The 15765-nt window shown below is 40.4% G+C and overlaps 1 protein-coding gene across 2 annotated transcripts in view; it reads left to right on the top strand.

The window, feature by feature from the left end:
- The window catches only part of SLC7A11 (solute carrier family 7 member 11), a 70713-nt gene extending 54948 nt beyond the window's left edge, over positions 1–15765 (top strand). For both annotated transcript variants that reach the window (XM_039391270.1, XM_027729643.2), the window contains 6 exons: positions 2633–2756; positions 3871–3974; positions 4456–4552; positions 7821–7970; positions 9421–9598; positions 14607–15765. In XM_039391270.1, coding sequence (XP_039247204.1) covers positions 2633–2756; positions 3871–3974; positions 4456–4552; positions 7821–7970; positions 9421–9598; positions 14607–14674 — 721 coding nt within the window. In that variant the 3' untranslated portion in view covers positions 14675–15765. The remainder of the gene's footprint in view (positions 1–2632; positions 2757–3870; positions 3975–4455; positions 4553–7820; positions 7971–9420; positions 9599–14606) is intronic.

The following is a 15765-nucleotide window of genomic DNA, read 5'->3' as shown; positions in this document are numbered from 1 at the left end:
TACGGGTGGAGGTGTCAGTGAGAAATGAACCGTACTGTGTTGCTCATCCCTGAAATCTTGAAGCTGGCCTTTTATTTTTGTCTAAGTCTGTCACTGAAAGCAGTGGCTAATAAGCAGCACTTGGAAGGGTTGTGCGGGCGTACGACAGCCCTCTGAAGGCTCGCTCCTGCCAGGAGACAAAAGGAGGTGCAGCCTGGGAGCTCGCTTCCCTCAAAAACAAGGACTCAGGAGCTTAGAAGTCACAGCATCCCTTGTGATGCTCCAGGCACTGAGTTATGATTTGCAGGCTTTTTAATGAATAGCGCTTGCTGACTAGTTCTGTCTTGTTTAGGAGTTTTATTCTTCTCCTGAGTGTGTTTTTTATTGTTGGTATGACTATCCAAGGGAGTTAGTGCTCTTCAGCATAACAAGGTAGGACCTTCAGTGCTAAGAAAATGGTCATGTTTGGAAGCATGATTTTCTTTTTCCCCTTAGTTTTGAACTGCTATTTTGTTTTATCAGAAATTAAGACTGTGATTTAAATTAGATATGAATACAGAATGTTTGGTAAGAGTTAGAATGAACAAAAATAGTTTTTAAATTTAACAATGTGATTACAGTCATTTAAATGGTGTTAGTGAAAATAGTCCAAATTTGCTATCTTTGGCTGGAAACATTCTTTTTAAGGTTGGAGTAAGTGCAGATTTATATAATAGCTTGGTGGTTGAAGCGTTCATCTGTGATGCAGAAGATATAGTTAAAATCACTGTTCTGAGAGGCTTTGCATCCATGTATCCCTGCCTTGAATCAGATGCTAAGAGGATTGAATTCAATTTACACCCAGGTCAGGTAAGAAGCTTAACCTTGCTGGTTGCAAAATATCTGACAACTGACCCACAAAACCTGTTTTTGCCCATAGTATCAAGACAGAGAGCTGCAGTATTTCTTGAGTCCGTAGCTTTGTGGGTTTTCCAGCAATACAGCACCTGCATTCTGGGCTCTTTGCTCTGGTCTTTGCTATCTCCTTCTTCATCAACAAGTAAATTCTACAAGATGACTGGCTTCCCTTTTTCCAGTTTCTTCACCTGAGGATGTGTGCATGAGGTAGCCATGGGCTAATGCAGTATCATGATGTCTACCCAGATTTGGTGTTATGTTACAGCATGATCCTCTTACCTACCTGTGTGTCTGGGTTAATGGGAGTATTTGACACCATGGTTTCTAAGGTGGGCAAGATGTGCAACAGTGATACTGTCCTTCTTTACTTATTTATAAATAAATGCATTTATTTAGTTTCAGTAAAGAGTTTCTTTTCAGCTCTTTACAGGCATACTGATGTAAAGGATTTATTTGAGAAACAAGGACTGGTAGCAAAGAGGATCCTTAAATTCTGACCAGGCTGTGTTTCTTTGAGATCAGAAAAGAATGGATCTTTGTGTTGGTTTTCAGAACACCTTTTCCTTTGATGTGATTACAACAGTCCTTTAGGGCTGTTCTTGTGATCTCTTCTGGAACATCAGAATTCCTAATTCTGTCTCTCCTTTCTTCCACCTGGTGGGGTGACCTTCACAACGAAGTTTTCTAGATATGGCAACCTCTCTATCCCTTCAAAAGCAGCCTTAATATAGACAACTGGACGGAATCAGACGTGAAGCAGTGAGGGAGTTTGCATACTGCAACTCTTAAGCTTGGCATTAAAGGATCAAACATTAGTTTCAGATCTGAATCTTTTCTTGGTGTAATGCAGATATCAATAATATTAAGTGGAAAGAGACTAGAGCAATACTTGAAGCATCTGGTTTTTTCTCCTGACTCAAATGTATGCCTGCAGTGTGGCTTTGGACAAATTCACTGTGCCTCTCTTCCTGTTTTTTAAAATTGGAATAATTCTGTTCTTTTTGACTTGCAGGACATGCTATATAAAATTTTGGCATTATTATTTGTTTGTTGTTGTTCTGTCTTTTAGCTATCAGGGGGTTTGTGCTATTCAATACTGTTTGTGCTGTGATAACAGTACAAATTTGTGCTGTTTCTATTTCTGTGTCATATTCTGCTCTCATATTCCCCTGAATAGTGAGAGAGAGAACTAGGATATGGTAAGGTGTGCGAGGGAAGAAATGCACAGAGGAGGAAAGGGCAGAATTTCAGATGCTGGATATTTTGGCATCCAGGGGAGGATGTCAAACGCCTCCAGGTGGTCAGTGGCCATGGAGTGCCAGTGGGTATGTTGGAGATGCCACTGTGATTGCCCTCCTGATAGAGAGCTGGATCACCTGTATCTGTCATCTCAGCCTTACTGCTGGTTCAGCCAGTGACACCTTCTGCCTTCCTGTTGGGTTCAGCTTGCAAGTCAGTCTGAGTAGGCAGCTCAAATGAGCCATACTTCTTGTATGGGAAGCACAAGGATCACAGCCTCTCGGTGTCCCCAAAGGACTCGTCCCTCAAACGTTTTCTCACCTCTTCATTATAAACCTCTTTGCTTTGTCTAGATAGCTTTGTTTATTTTTTTTTTACTGGTGGTTTCTAATTATGATATTTTGGGATCACCAAATGTGCATTCACCATCATTAGTGGCTTCTTCTCATGTCATTTGTTTCATGTTCAGGGACTAGCAACCAGATTGCAAAATAATGAGCTACCTTGTGTATTTCAGAAACATACCCCTCGCAATATGCATTTCAATGATTATCGTCACAGTTGGCTATGTGTTAACAAACGTGGCTTATTTCACTACAATCAGTGCTGGGGAATTGCTGCTTTCAAAAGCTGTAGCAGTGGTAAGTTACAGAAGAAAAATACAAAGCTGTATCCCTGCTGCAGTTGTGTTTGTTGATATATTCTTATTTTCCAGGGGAAAAAATTGGGTGGACAGATCCAATGAGGTTTTTGTATGGCACCACTTATTAGCCTACTGGTGAAATAAGTCTGATTTTTGACTCATGACTGGGATTGCACTTAAGACCATCAATAACATTTATAAACATAACATTGGACTGTATTTATAACAAACTCAATAGGACTTAAATTTTATAGCTGAGTACATGCTTGAAAAATTCAGTGCTAAATTGTAAGCTCGGCTCCTGGGAAGCAGGAATCACAGATATTTGTGGAAGTGGGAGCTCTGAACTATCTTGTGTAGCAAGACAGTCAGGCTGTCTGCACAACCTGTGTCCTGAGTATTTAGGAAGGGGGTTGCTGTGAATACGGGAGCTCATTTGGGAAGGAGTTGCAAGGCAACCTGGCTAGGCAATACTGCTTTGGTTGTTCTTGCTGAATTGTGGTGATGATACCGATTTTTATATTTATGGTATCTAAGTCACAATGAGGAAGTAAAAAAATTCCACTTCCTTTCCAGTAGTGACACTGCCTGTGGTTATTTCGGTTGACATGGCTTTTGAGAAATGACCAAATTCTGCAGCTAATGGGAGACTTAGAAAGAAAACATTTTGTAAACATGAAGAAAATTGTGCATGTCTCCTGTGGTACCCCAAACTCCAGTTAAGTCTCTTCTGCTAATGAGATGGACTATACCGCTGGGTAGCATCAGCTGAGTACAATGAAGGCTGTAGAAAAACAAAAATTAGGTATGCAAATCAGACCTTGATCCATTCAGACTGGGTCTTCTTCTTTAGAGTCGTAATGGTCTAAAAAGACATAAGTTAGGGCCTGATTCCAGCTCCTCAGCGTTGCTTCGACTAGTGATCTTCCAGACATCCTCAGCAGTAAAGGTGGAAGAGCTCAGCTGGTGACACAAAAGAAGAGGCCACAGCGCAGCTTTCAGTGAGGGATGCAGAAAAGGACTTTAATTAACACCATAATAATTTGCTAATATAGTACAGTTACTTTCCTGTTTTATGAAAAATCACTGTATGTTTCTCTCTCCTCTGACAGACCTTTGCCGAACGGCTAATGGGAAACTTTTCTTTAGCTGTACCAGTATTTGTTGCTCTCTCCTGCTTTGGATCTATGAATGGTGGTATTTTTGCGGTCTCCAGGTGAGCATTACTGATATTCCTGTGGGTGAGGGCTTGGGATACACAGCAAAAGAAAGCAAGCAAGGGGAAGGGAGAATAGGGTTCATTTCTTCAGCAGGATATGCAAAATTACTTGATTGTTTACTAGGTGCGGGGCTTTTTCTCACTTTGTTCCTGTTGACTTTAGTGTATTATTGTTAAAATCCTTTGAACGGTTTGGAAATTAATCCCTCCGAGGATACCCCTTAATTAATGGCTACTTTTTTACCTGTGGAGGAGGGAAACTGGAGAGAAAATATTAACTAATTCCAAACGCCAGTCAGGGGACACATTCAGAGATCACTTTGATTTCTGTATATGGGTTTCTCCTGCTAGTGTTTTCATTCAGAATACCTCAAACAAGACTGAGAAGTGCTGCTGTGCTCTGTGACTTTCATGAGCCACTTTGCGTAGTCACAGTAATGAGCACATTTAAAGTCTGTCCACATTTATTTCCCACCAGGATGTTCTTCGTTGCATCCCGCGAGGGTCACCTTCCGGAAATTCTCTCCATGATTCATGTCCGCAAGCACACTCCTCTGCCAGCTGTCATTGTTTTGGTAAATCATACAAACAAATGTTCCTGCACTAGAATTCATATTACAGACTTGCTCTGGAGAATTCCAACAGAATCTGGGCACTGCTTGAGTCTCATTTATTAATGTGTACATGGGCTTTTGGGCAGGACAGAGAACAGGAAAGAGAGGAATGAGATTTGGGAGTTGTTCTTATTTTATCATCTCCTCCTTGCTTTCTTGTCAGAGCACTTGACTGCCTATCCCTGCAACGTAATTCATGCCTTATTGCTCTGTATTTCTAAGGAGCTGCTAGTGATGAGCTGGTTCCCTTTCAGAGAAACAAATTCCAGTTAAACAAACAAAAAGGGTTTCAGTTAACTGAAAGTGCAGCTAAATACCAGCATCTGGAAACAACACCCTTAAGGGTCTTTATACTACCTTATAGTGAAAAATGCAAACAATTATGCACTAAGATAATGGAGGGGGAACCCTCAGCAGTGCAGTGTAGTGGTGATTAAAAAATGAGAGAACATGTGCCTGGGAAATAGTCTGTGAATTGTCTAAGGAAAACTACTGGTGTTTTAGTGGAAATCCTAATACTGATTTCTAAAACAGCAGCAGAGGTAAATGTTGGCCGTGTGTTTGCATTGCAGACTGATTTGTATGGTAAAATGTTAGGACTAAATGTCAAAATACCAACCTCAAAGTTCAGTTTGCATAGTGCCGGGAAGATTTTCACTTATCATGCAGTTTTCATAAGCATGGATGTTCAGCCCCTCGTTTGGGTTCAGTGGACTGTAATGGATCTGGACAGACCTCTACCTCTTTAGGAAGTTCCAGCCACAGCAAAAGATGCATGTATGAGTCTATGCTAGTAAGATCAGATGCTTGTACTGGAGTTTAAATCATTTTTTGCCTATAACTCACTTCTGAAGTGTTGAATTTTATATGTGGCCATACAAGCGTAGGCTTCCAAATTTTGAAAATTAGGCAATGTGATTATGGTGAAAAGTTTTAATGAAATTAATTTTCCATAAGCATTCAGTTTTCATTTTATTTCCTTAGGTGAAGTAGTTATACCTTTTGGGTAAAAGACTGACTATTTTCCATGGAATGAAATGCACAAATGTATTAATATATGATTTTTTTTTTTGTTCTGAGAGACATTTTCTGCCTTTGTATATGGTCCTGTTACACTAGTGCATTGATTTCCTTTGAAAAAGTCAAATTCTCATATGAAGAGGGATCTCCTTCAAAGATTGCTATTTTTTATCTTGCCTTATTGCAAATAGAGCAGTTGCAGGATATATTCTGCATCAATAATCTGTGTTTTAGCATTTCCCTATTTTATTTCTCTTGCCAAGGTCTACACACTGTAAGAAAGGAAAGAGCTCTTGAGGGTAAACTGAGCACGTGTTTGAGGCTTGTTAAATAAAACACCCCACATTTTTAGGAATTAAGAAGTCTGTTAATGTACGTATGATGATGTTAAAGAAATTTCCCGGTTTGACCATTCACGGGACTCTCTGGCAGTGACACAGCACCGGAGACTTTAACTGCTGGAACCGAAGCCCACTCAGTCAGACCAGGTTTCCTCACCGGTTCGACCGCAGGTTTCCCATATTAGAGTCTCAGATGTCTCATTCCATAAAGCCACTCACGGCCCAGCAGCACAGGAACAGCTCAGCCTGGTGCCGCTGAGGAGGGACTCCAACAAAGGAACCCCCTCACAGTCAACTCTCGCTTCCTTCCGAGTCTTCGGCTCCTGTCCCCCCCTCCGAGTTCATCCACTTCGCTGGCATCCCCCATCTTCATCTCCTTTGTTATGCAAAAGGTCGGCAGTTCCCGGCTCCTGCTGTGTCTCACAGTGTTCATTCACCTGGCCGGCAGTCAACCCTCTTCGTCCCCTTTGTTATCCCAAAAGTTGGCAATTCACGGCCTCTTGTCTCAGGCTCCCACCGAGAGCTCAATCTACATTTCAATCTGCATCTCAACCTGCGTCTTGCAAACCGAGATACCTGGACCAGATGTGTTCCTCAGCAATGCCCTGGTATCCGATAGATGTGCGTGTAGCAACTCCAAGAAATCATGCAATCTGATTGTAAACCTACTTTATTTTATTTTTTCTTGATAGCTCTCCTTCACTTACATTATCATTAAAACTTGCATTTTAGTTATAACTGATATTTTAAACTTTTAGGGCTGAGTCTATAGAGAAGAAATCTTGCCCAATATAATTCAGTGGTAAAATTTCCTTTGGCATTTACATAGAAGCAGTTTGCTTAATGTCTGTGTGTAAAGAACCAACTACTTTATAAGTCATTAGGGGTTGGAAAACAGAGACCCACATTTGAAATATTGATTCTTCTGGTTCAAATCCATGTTGTCTTCACTTCTTCAAAAACAGGAAAGAGAGAGAGGCTGTGAATCTAGATTATTAATACAAATTAGTTTTCCTTATGTAAAGATTTAGCCCAGTGTTTTACTGCATCTGCAGTTGATTTCAACTGTTGCCTTGTTATAAATCTAAATACTCTCACCTCCAGAATCTTCCCTATTGCTGAAGAATAAGGGCTATGGGGAATTTGACTCATTCCTTCATCCTCAAATGCAAGGACATTTTTTTGTCCAGCTATTACTTTGAAATAGATTCTAGTAGGCTACACTAACCACCTAACTCAAGACACATCACTCGTTTATACGTAAGCTTTTGCCTACCTCACAGACGACTTGTATCTCAGAACAGCTTTCTGATGAGAAAACATATTTATTCTGGTGTCACTCTCCTTGTTCTTCAGTTGCTGCCTGAGTGACAGCTGAATGCTTCTTTCTGCTTAGGAATGTTTGCATTTACAATGTGCAAAAAGTCACCTTTTTCCTTCCACAAAACACCTACAAACCTCTGCTTTCATATGATCACACGTGACCAGAATTTAACTGCTCTTATTTGCATCGGTGATGAGCGAATAAAGCTGCAGTGGGCTAATACACTTGTCAGGTCCCATGGGAATGCTGCCCAGGATGCTCAAGCATTTGGGTGATGCAGTGGGCTGTGTGCCTGTATATTTGTCTGGGTCACAGGGGACACATTTGTATTGACCATGTGTGGCCACCCAGGACAGATCTATATTGATCCACCATGGTCTCAGGGGACAGCTGTACATCGATTGCATGACAAAGGCAAGCCTGAAGTCTGTGGCACTCAGGTGTGTGCATAAGGCTGTGCTGCTTGTCCCTGTGGAAAAATTTGACATCACTGCTGTAAAATAATAGAGATTGATCTACTAAACCCCTCTTATTTCTTTTTCAGCATCCTCTCACAATGATAATGTTATTCAACGGGGATCTCTACAGCCTCCTGAATTTCCTCAGTTTTGCCAGGTGGCTTTTTATTGGACTAGTAGTTGCTGGGTTGATTTATCTCAGATATAAACGTCCTGATATGCCTCGTCCTTTCAAGGTAACCTCTGCTCTCTACTCTTTTACATGAATTCTTCTCCCTTTTCTCCATTCTGCAGTCAGACAGCAAAGGAGCATTTTCTGATGTAGCAAGCTAACCTCTGTTTCAAGAAAAGCAGAGTTAAAAGAAAATAGTGTTGCACTGAATGCTCTCTGAGTGTTTCCCTGCAAGCTCCTCAGCTAAAGGCCTGAATAATTTTGCTACCGAAATTCATGTCAGGCGTAAACATTAATATAAAACATTTATGTCATTGCCTATCCAATATCAGATACGCCAATTTTCCGTGCAAATGAGTGGTTAGTGCTATCATTATAATATTTGAGACTTGCAGTGGATTTGCAGACACAGTGATTGTGAACCCAGAAAGAAAATACTAAATAGTCCAGCCCATTGAACTGTAGCTGTTTTGGCCTTGATTCTGCCATTCTTCTTGCTTATTTCAAGTACTGTCTTACAAAGTAAGTTGTCCCATTGTGTACCCAGAAAGATAATGTCCATCATCATAAAAATGGAGGAATATATTTCTGTTTAGATGCTGCCAAGAAGTCTGTTTTGTGAAGAGCTAAGAATGTGCGCTGTTGCATTCTTGTAGGTATATCTATAAATAAGGAGGTCAGTGACACAACCTGCTTTGCTTTGATTAAAAGAAAAAATGCTTTGACAGTGCACTAAAGAGGAACAGTAATGCTTTGAGGCATGAAAGGAAGAGAACAATCTCCAAGGAATTCTCCAATTCTCCATTACACTCATAAGCCATGCCTGTAGGCGGTTCCTTCAGAGAGGTGCTAACAGAGTGATTGTAATGGTGTTCTTGAAAACTGAGTAAATAAATTTGATATTGTTACTTTGTGTGCTTTCAACAGTGATGCTGATAATGCTATCAGTCATACAGTCAGAAAGGGCTTTTTCAGGGGCTATCAGTTGCATAACACTATCAAATATCTTTATCCTAGTCAAATTGGTGTTTAATTTGCTCTCTTCCTGCTAGATTTTGATTTTTACCTTAGGAAGAAAATCAATATGTTCTTAATAGTTTTAAAAGGTGACTTGAGCTCCTGGTTGTGTTTTAAAACGTTTTCTGATGGGTAATTATCAAAGTGGAAATCTTTACTGTGGTTAGAGCTGCTTACTTATCTGCTGGGGAATTAGAGAAAGGACTTTTACAATGTAACTTATTTACAGTCCTTGCGTTTTAAAGGATGTAAAACACTGAAGTATTTTAGAGTGTAATTAAGAGACTTCTGTGGTACTCACTGCACAGCGCTCTGCAGGGCTGGGCTTCTGCAGTCACTGGCATTTTGTGTGTATGTTCTAGACACCCATATCTCTGCAGAACTGTCCTGTTGTGCTGGGCTTTATCCAATTTACATTTCATGGAACATTAAATGCCTTAGTCATTACTTTACATTGACCCTGTTATCTAATGATTCTTCGTGTGGTTATGTTTCAGGTTCCTCTATTTATTCCAGCATTGTTTTCCTTCACCTGTCTCTTCATGGTTGCACTGTCACTTTACTCTGACCCAGTGAACACAGGGATTGGATTTGCAATAACCCTGACTGGCATTCCTGCCTACTACCTCTTTATTGTATGGGACAAGAAGCCAAAGTGGTTCAGAAAGCTCCTAGGTAAGTCCTGGTGGGACTCCTCTCCTTCATGCTTACTCCAGGAGTTTCTCAGGGTTCTCCCTGTGTTGTGAAATCCTTCTGGTCAATCCTCTCAGCTGCCATGAGCTGGGGATGACAACACAAGTTTCTTTTCAGCACATGCTCTAGCACTGCTCTGCCAGTTGCAGTCAATGTCTGCTGACTAATGAGCTACTTTACAGCAAGGCTATTCTTCCCCAGTGATTGATTTGAAATGACTGACACTTCTCCCACTGTCCTCTTCCTCTCTCCCTCCCCTGCAAACATCTAATTCCTTTTAAATCACCCGACCCCTTCCCCTGACCGTTGTTCTGTGCTAATAGAGACAGTTCTGCACTTCTTGGAGAATCAGTTTGGAGCCTCGAGCATAACAGTTGTGATGATAGGATGGGCTTGGTGCTCCCTGCACCAAGCAGTATTGGAAGCACTGAGGAGTATTGGAATAGGCCAGGTTCAGGCAGGTTAGTTATGGGGATATTGTCCTTAGCAGTGGCTCCTGACAAAATGGTAGCAAAATATAACATGCCTGAAATGCTTCTGTGGAAATTGTTTCTGTGCTTCTTCAAATGACTTTTTTGTGATTTGTCTGTACTATTTCACGCACTGAGAATCGTTTGTATACCGTTTCTGAAAGTTTTTGAAAGCATATGCGGAAGTTCTGATGTGTTAGAGAAGGATTATTTGGAACATTTCAATTAGAAGTCGGTATCATTTATTATAGCTACCCCTTCTTCTCTCTATTTTTTTTTTTTTTTGTTACTCAGGTGGATAGGTTTCCGAAATGAAGGGAATTTTAAAAACATGAAACAAGACTATTGGCAAAATATTTCAGGAATGCTAGATATTTTATCAAACAAAACCAAAAGAACATCTCTTTTTCTGCAAAACTATAACTCAACCTGTGCAAGTTTCTAACTAAAAATAATTTATTTGTATAGATGCTGAATCAAAAATGCATATTGTCTTCTATGCTGCAGTCTTAAGCAATGATTTAAAATGAGCTGCTCACAAGAAAATAGTAGTTTCTATATGTTATTACACTATAACCAGTTATATGTATTTCTCTACATAAATACGTTACATAATTATATCCTATCTGTTGTAGAATCTATGAATTTCCCACTCAATTCATGCTGGGAGGTCCATAGACAATAGGGCAGAAAGTATTTACAGAAAAATATGTTAGTTTAAGGCTAGCACACTCTTAATTTTATATCCATAAAGTTATAAATTATTTGCAGTGTCCTGGGAATGGGTAGAAACCTCCAGTGCAAATTAAAGCAATTGTATGCAAAAGGACATTCTATTAAATAGTTGGAGTTTAGTCTGTTAATAATTTCTCAGTCTTGACATTTAGGACTGGGAAATTTTCCTTTATCAAACCCCAGGAGTTTTTTGGTGTTTTCTATCGTGTCTCAGAGGTTTTGGAATACAGTTACTTGAATCTTTGGCCACAGGATGCCAGTGTTGGACTACATTACTTGGGCAAGAGAAAAAATATTCTCTTTAAGGTAGACTGGATAAATGTGAAGATTTTTCTGCCAGCTGTGACAATGAAGGTGAATAATTTCTAGCTTTTGAGATAACACAAAATTCTCCTCCTAGAAAGGAGGCCTGGTGCCTGTGTCATACCTATGGATGGGCACGGTGTACTGCCTCAGAGGGGAAAGCAGCAGAAACCAGTCAGTGGGTGAAACAGCTTGTTTGCTTTGCAATTATTATCCCCAAAATAAGAACAGTAATGGCAGAAAACTGATGCTGACAGTTTTGGGGTGAAGCAGAGAGGAGATTTACTCGTTAAATAAAAAGATTTTCTTTTTCCTCAGAAGAAGCAATAAACCTTCTGTGTGGAGTCATTAAACTGGCATTATTTTGTGAGTGTTAAGGGACCCCCATTGTATAGCCTAAGAACATTTTCTAAAGGCATTGAATGAGGATAAATTCACTTAAGGTACCTCTGTGAGATATAGAAAAGTCATTGACCAGCTGCAAGCTTGATATTCTAACCTTGAAACAATATGCATTAGATGTACATAGGCATGAAAGTGTAATTCCAGACATGAGGTAGGGGACAAAACAAAAGAATGGTATTGTTGTTTAAAAGGTAGCTTTTTGCCAGATTAACTAGGTAGCTTTCTTTGAGAAGATAACTAGTTTTTCTAGATGAAGAAGAATGTGAGGAATACAATCTCCTTAGATTTCAACAAAGCATTTTGTGTAATACCAGAGGGGGAGTGGGAGACTGTTAGTTTGCACACAGGACTGTGCTACCAAGACTGTGCCCAGGCTGCTTCATCTGCCCAGATCACTGCATGGGCAGGCTGGGGTAGGGCTTTACCCATTTGCTAAGTCACCTTGTTGAGGAACTGACAGGTTCAGCTGCCCCGCTGTGCTGTGGCAGGAAGAGATGACTGCTCCTCACTAACCCTATATGGAACATGTGTTGTTTAAGCAAAGGTCAGCACTGGTGCAAAAACACGTGGATACAGACCAGCCCCACATAAGATCAGGCTCAGTGTCCTGAATAGGCTTTGCAAAGATCAGAGGAGAGGGATGTTGAACAGCCACAATGAGTAGCGGGATAAAATACCCAGCCTGAAGATACATACATTTCTGAAAGGGGTTTTAGGCTGATTACACAAGCAGAGTCCCCCATGGGTTACCCAAGGAATCCTCTTCCAAGGTTGAATGTCTTCTGTATGTTTTGACTGCCCTCAATGGCATTTACATTGCCCATTCTCCATATGAAATTACTGTATTTGACAAAAGGTGACTTCACAGTTCGTGGGTCCATAGGTTCTGGGCGGTATTTTGCAGCTGGAATAACATTTTGTTCTCTCCTTTTCCAAAGAAATTTTGCTGTAGCACCAGATGTGCTGGGACAAATAATTTTCAGCTAGTACAGGCTTCATTTGACCTCTGCTTTCTTGCTTTTTGCAGAACTAATGTGAAAATGAAAAAAGTCAAGCCTAGCAAATACTACAAAGCAGATCAGTGTGTAAAAGGATGCGGCATCAGCACAAGAATGCTTCTATTTGCACTTCCTCAGTCAAAAATCCAACCTCAGACTCATATTTAAAACATCTATTTCTTTTCAGTGGATTGAATTACAGGGAGCTTAAAAGTTAAATCCTGCTTTTTTTTTTCATAGCCTGAGCCCTTGCTGGAAATGAGATCTCTTTATATAACGAAATGTCTCTGTCAGGGTTATTTAGCAACACCAGAGTATCACACTTGCTCACTCAGGACAAACTGTGATATGCTCAGTTTCCTTCTCTTGGTTGAGTTTGTGATGGGACACACAGGAAATTATCCTAGCATTTTGTTGTCACAGATTTCATGTCCAGTCTTACATACATGCATTAAACTCCTGCTTTCTTTCCTCACCCAAACTTTATGTGGTGCTTATGTAGATACCAGGTCTGGTTTTTTTTTATGAAGGTGGTCCCCTGATACCTATTTTCAGTGAATTCTCCTCTTAAAAGGGAAAATTAGGGTTTAAAGTGGAGTGGGGAAGTTATGTGTACCATCACAGTACGTTAAATTGTATTGTGACAAAAGTGAAGCTAGTCCTTTAACTCCAGGTAGTACTCTGAGATACTGACTGGAGACAGGTTGGAACATTCTTTAGGGGAAAATACTCTGTATACTGATTTATTCTGAGTACATTGCAACCAAAAAATGCAAAGAAGACCGCCAGCTTGTCTGCTCCCCTATGGCTTCATCCCAGCACAGAGCAAAACTGCTGCATGGAAATGGAGGAGTGGGCAATGTCTTGCTGCTGGTGGCTCTGTCCACTTTGGAGAACAGGATATTAAAATCACAACACACTCTAGAGTTGCCCAGGCTTTCCCTCTGCTGCCATACCCTTTTCCAAGAGCTGTTACACCATTGCTCAGCTTCATAAAATTCTGGTTATCCCTTTGTTCAGCCTCCAACTTGGAAGAGGTGGGATGGCAGGAGCGAAGCCCTGCTGTTTTTCTGCTGCTGGCTTTCCTCCTGTCTTTCATCCCAGCTGCGCTCAGCCCAGCTCTGACATGCCCACTGTGGGTAGGGAAGGCAGGTGGGAGGAAAATGAAGTCCCTGGAGACTCTCAGCCCCTTTGACACTATCAGTTTATAGTCTAAGGGCAAGCTGGCTTTGCACTGAACTGGTGACATCCAGAGAAAAGAGCAAAAGATGGTGGAGTCTGCCTTAGACAGGAGGTCAGAGAAGTGGTTTCAGTTCATATCTTCTGTGAGTTGCACAATTTTACCCTCCTTGCTTTACGCTGGTGTCAGTGTTGACATTTCTGTGTCTTACAAGAACAGACAAGGAAAATCAGAACTTTCTTTTACAACAATTCCTGCTCGTTTAAAATAGGTTACTAAAAAAGAGTGACAAGTGAAAGGAATAGTAAGAGAATGCTCTTTTACTATTCTGTATGTAAATTAACTGTGCCATTTATGAATCATTACCCTAAAAGGAAAACCAACAAAAGCAGTAGAAGGAAATAAATGTCCAGCGTGACAAAAAGACAGCATGAAGTTTCTTTGGATATGTGATATTCTTAGACCTGTGAAGCTTTGTAATTATTATTTCCTTTAATTTTAGTTTTTTTTTTTTATTTTTTCTTTTTGCTTAGGCAGGTTTTGCTACAGCTAAATTAACTTGTTTGAACTCTCCCAGACATTTATTTCAGCACAGCAAATTGGTTAAAACTAAGCTGTCGTGCAGAGTAGTCATGTTTCAAAGATAGCCTTTAAATGCTTGCAGACATTTATTGAATAAGATTATACATCCATACCTTTCCATTATTATTGTATGTGCATAGCCTAGGATCAGAGGCAAAGAAAACATAGTTAAAAAGAAAAAAAAATTTAATTTAAATTATATATGTATATGTGGAAATAGGCTGTATAGCAGCTAAGTTTCCTGTCTGCTTCTGCCTGCCCCATCTCCCCCACAAAAAATCCCCAAACTTCCCATGTGTATGCTTTTATCTTTGCAGACAGGGTAACCAGAACATTGCAAATCCTCCTGGAAGTCATCCCATCAGAGGAAGACCAGAAATTGTGATCTTCATGTACAGCTTTTGGCTTGCTGTTTCATTTCAACCTGAAATCAAGAGAGCAGGGAGATTTATCCCCCTTCTCAACATCCTGCAAACTGGAGGAACAAGTCACAGTCGAGATGGAAACCGAGCAAGTCACTTACCAGAACTGTATTTTACAATGCTTTTGCAAAATATTTTTTAATGTGGTTGGTTTATATGTAGAAAGCAAGAACTTGTGTTATGAGGGAACTCGTCTCTTCAATAGTTCTTTTGTTACAGAGTCCTATTTTAACAAGCTGTAGGTTCGTCAGGCTAGGATTTTCGTTGCCTTGTCACTGAAAACAGGTTTAAGTGATGTGTAAGTAGTAGTGGGGTCTTCTGTGAAGAATGTGTCCTGCTTGCTGTCCCTGGAGTTCCCAGCTCTCACCAGAGAAAGGGTGAGAGAAACCTGCTGAGTTTCACATAATATGTTCTTCCTGTCAAACTGTTTGGCAGCCTGATTTGACTTCTCTTGTCTTGCTGGAAGCCCCAGCACACTGATGATGAAGCACAGCGGTTTTCACACCTTTGTGGTGGCAAGTTCAAGATTTCTTCATTCCAGAGCTCTTATACTATGGCTGACAGGAACATCTTTTGAGACTTAATATTTCTGCCAGTGGGGCAGGAAGATTTTAGCATGGGAACAGTAAATTTATGCGTGTTTAAGTTTTTCCCAGTCTGGAGATGATTACTGGTTTTACCAGTGTTTCTTTGTGTACATGTACACAGGAAATCCAGCAACTTGAGTAATAACCTTCAAAACAGTCAAAACATTTGAATGTGATCTCTGTTGCTGTATGAATATTTCCTATCTGGAAGCGTAGGGTCCTGCAGTTATCAGTCAGGCAAACCCAATTTAAAAGTTTTATATCAGTGTTGGTAGGCAGAAATAGATGTCACTGGTGGGAACTTGGTATAGACATGGCCATAAATGCAGTGCCTTTTTATGAATAAGGTATAAGGCAAGCTACAGCACATTTGTTGATCTGAGTAGGATATGCGCCTGATCTGTGGGCTTTTCACTCAAGCACACTCCAGTTAACTGGGCTTTGGAACACTGAGGAACAGGTGCTCT

Source organism: Pipra filicauda, unplaced genomic scaffold (assembly GCF_003945595.2).
Source record: "Pipra filicauda isolate LSUMZ 115617 unplaced genomic scaffold, ASM394559v2 scaffold92_size2517590_pilon, whole genome shotgun sequence".
NCBI lineage: Eukaryota > Metazoa > Chordata > Aves > Passeriformes > Pipridae > Pipra > Pipra filicauda.
The sequence above is the reverse complement of the archived record's forward strand: the minus strand, read 5'-3'. Positions and strand labels throughout refer to the sequence as shown.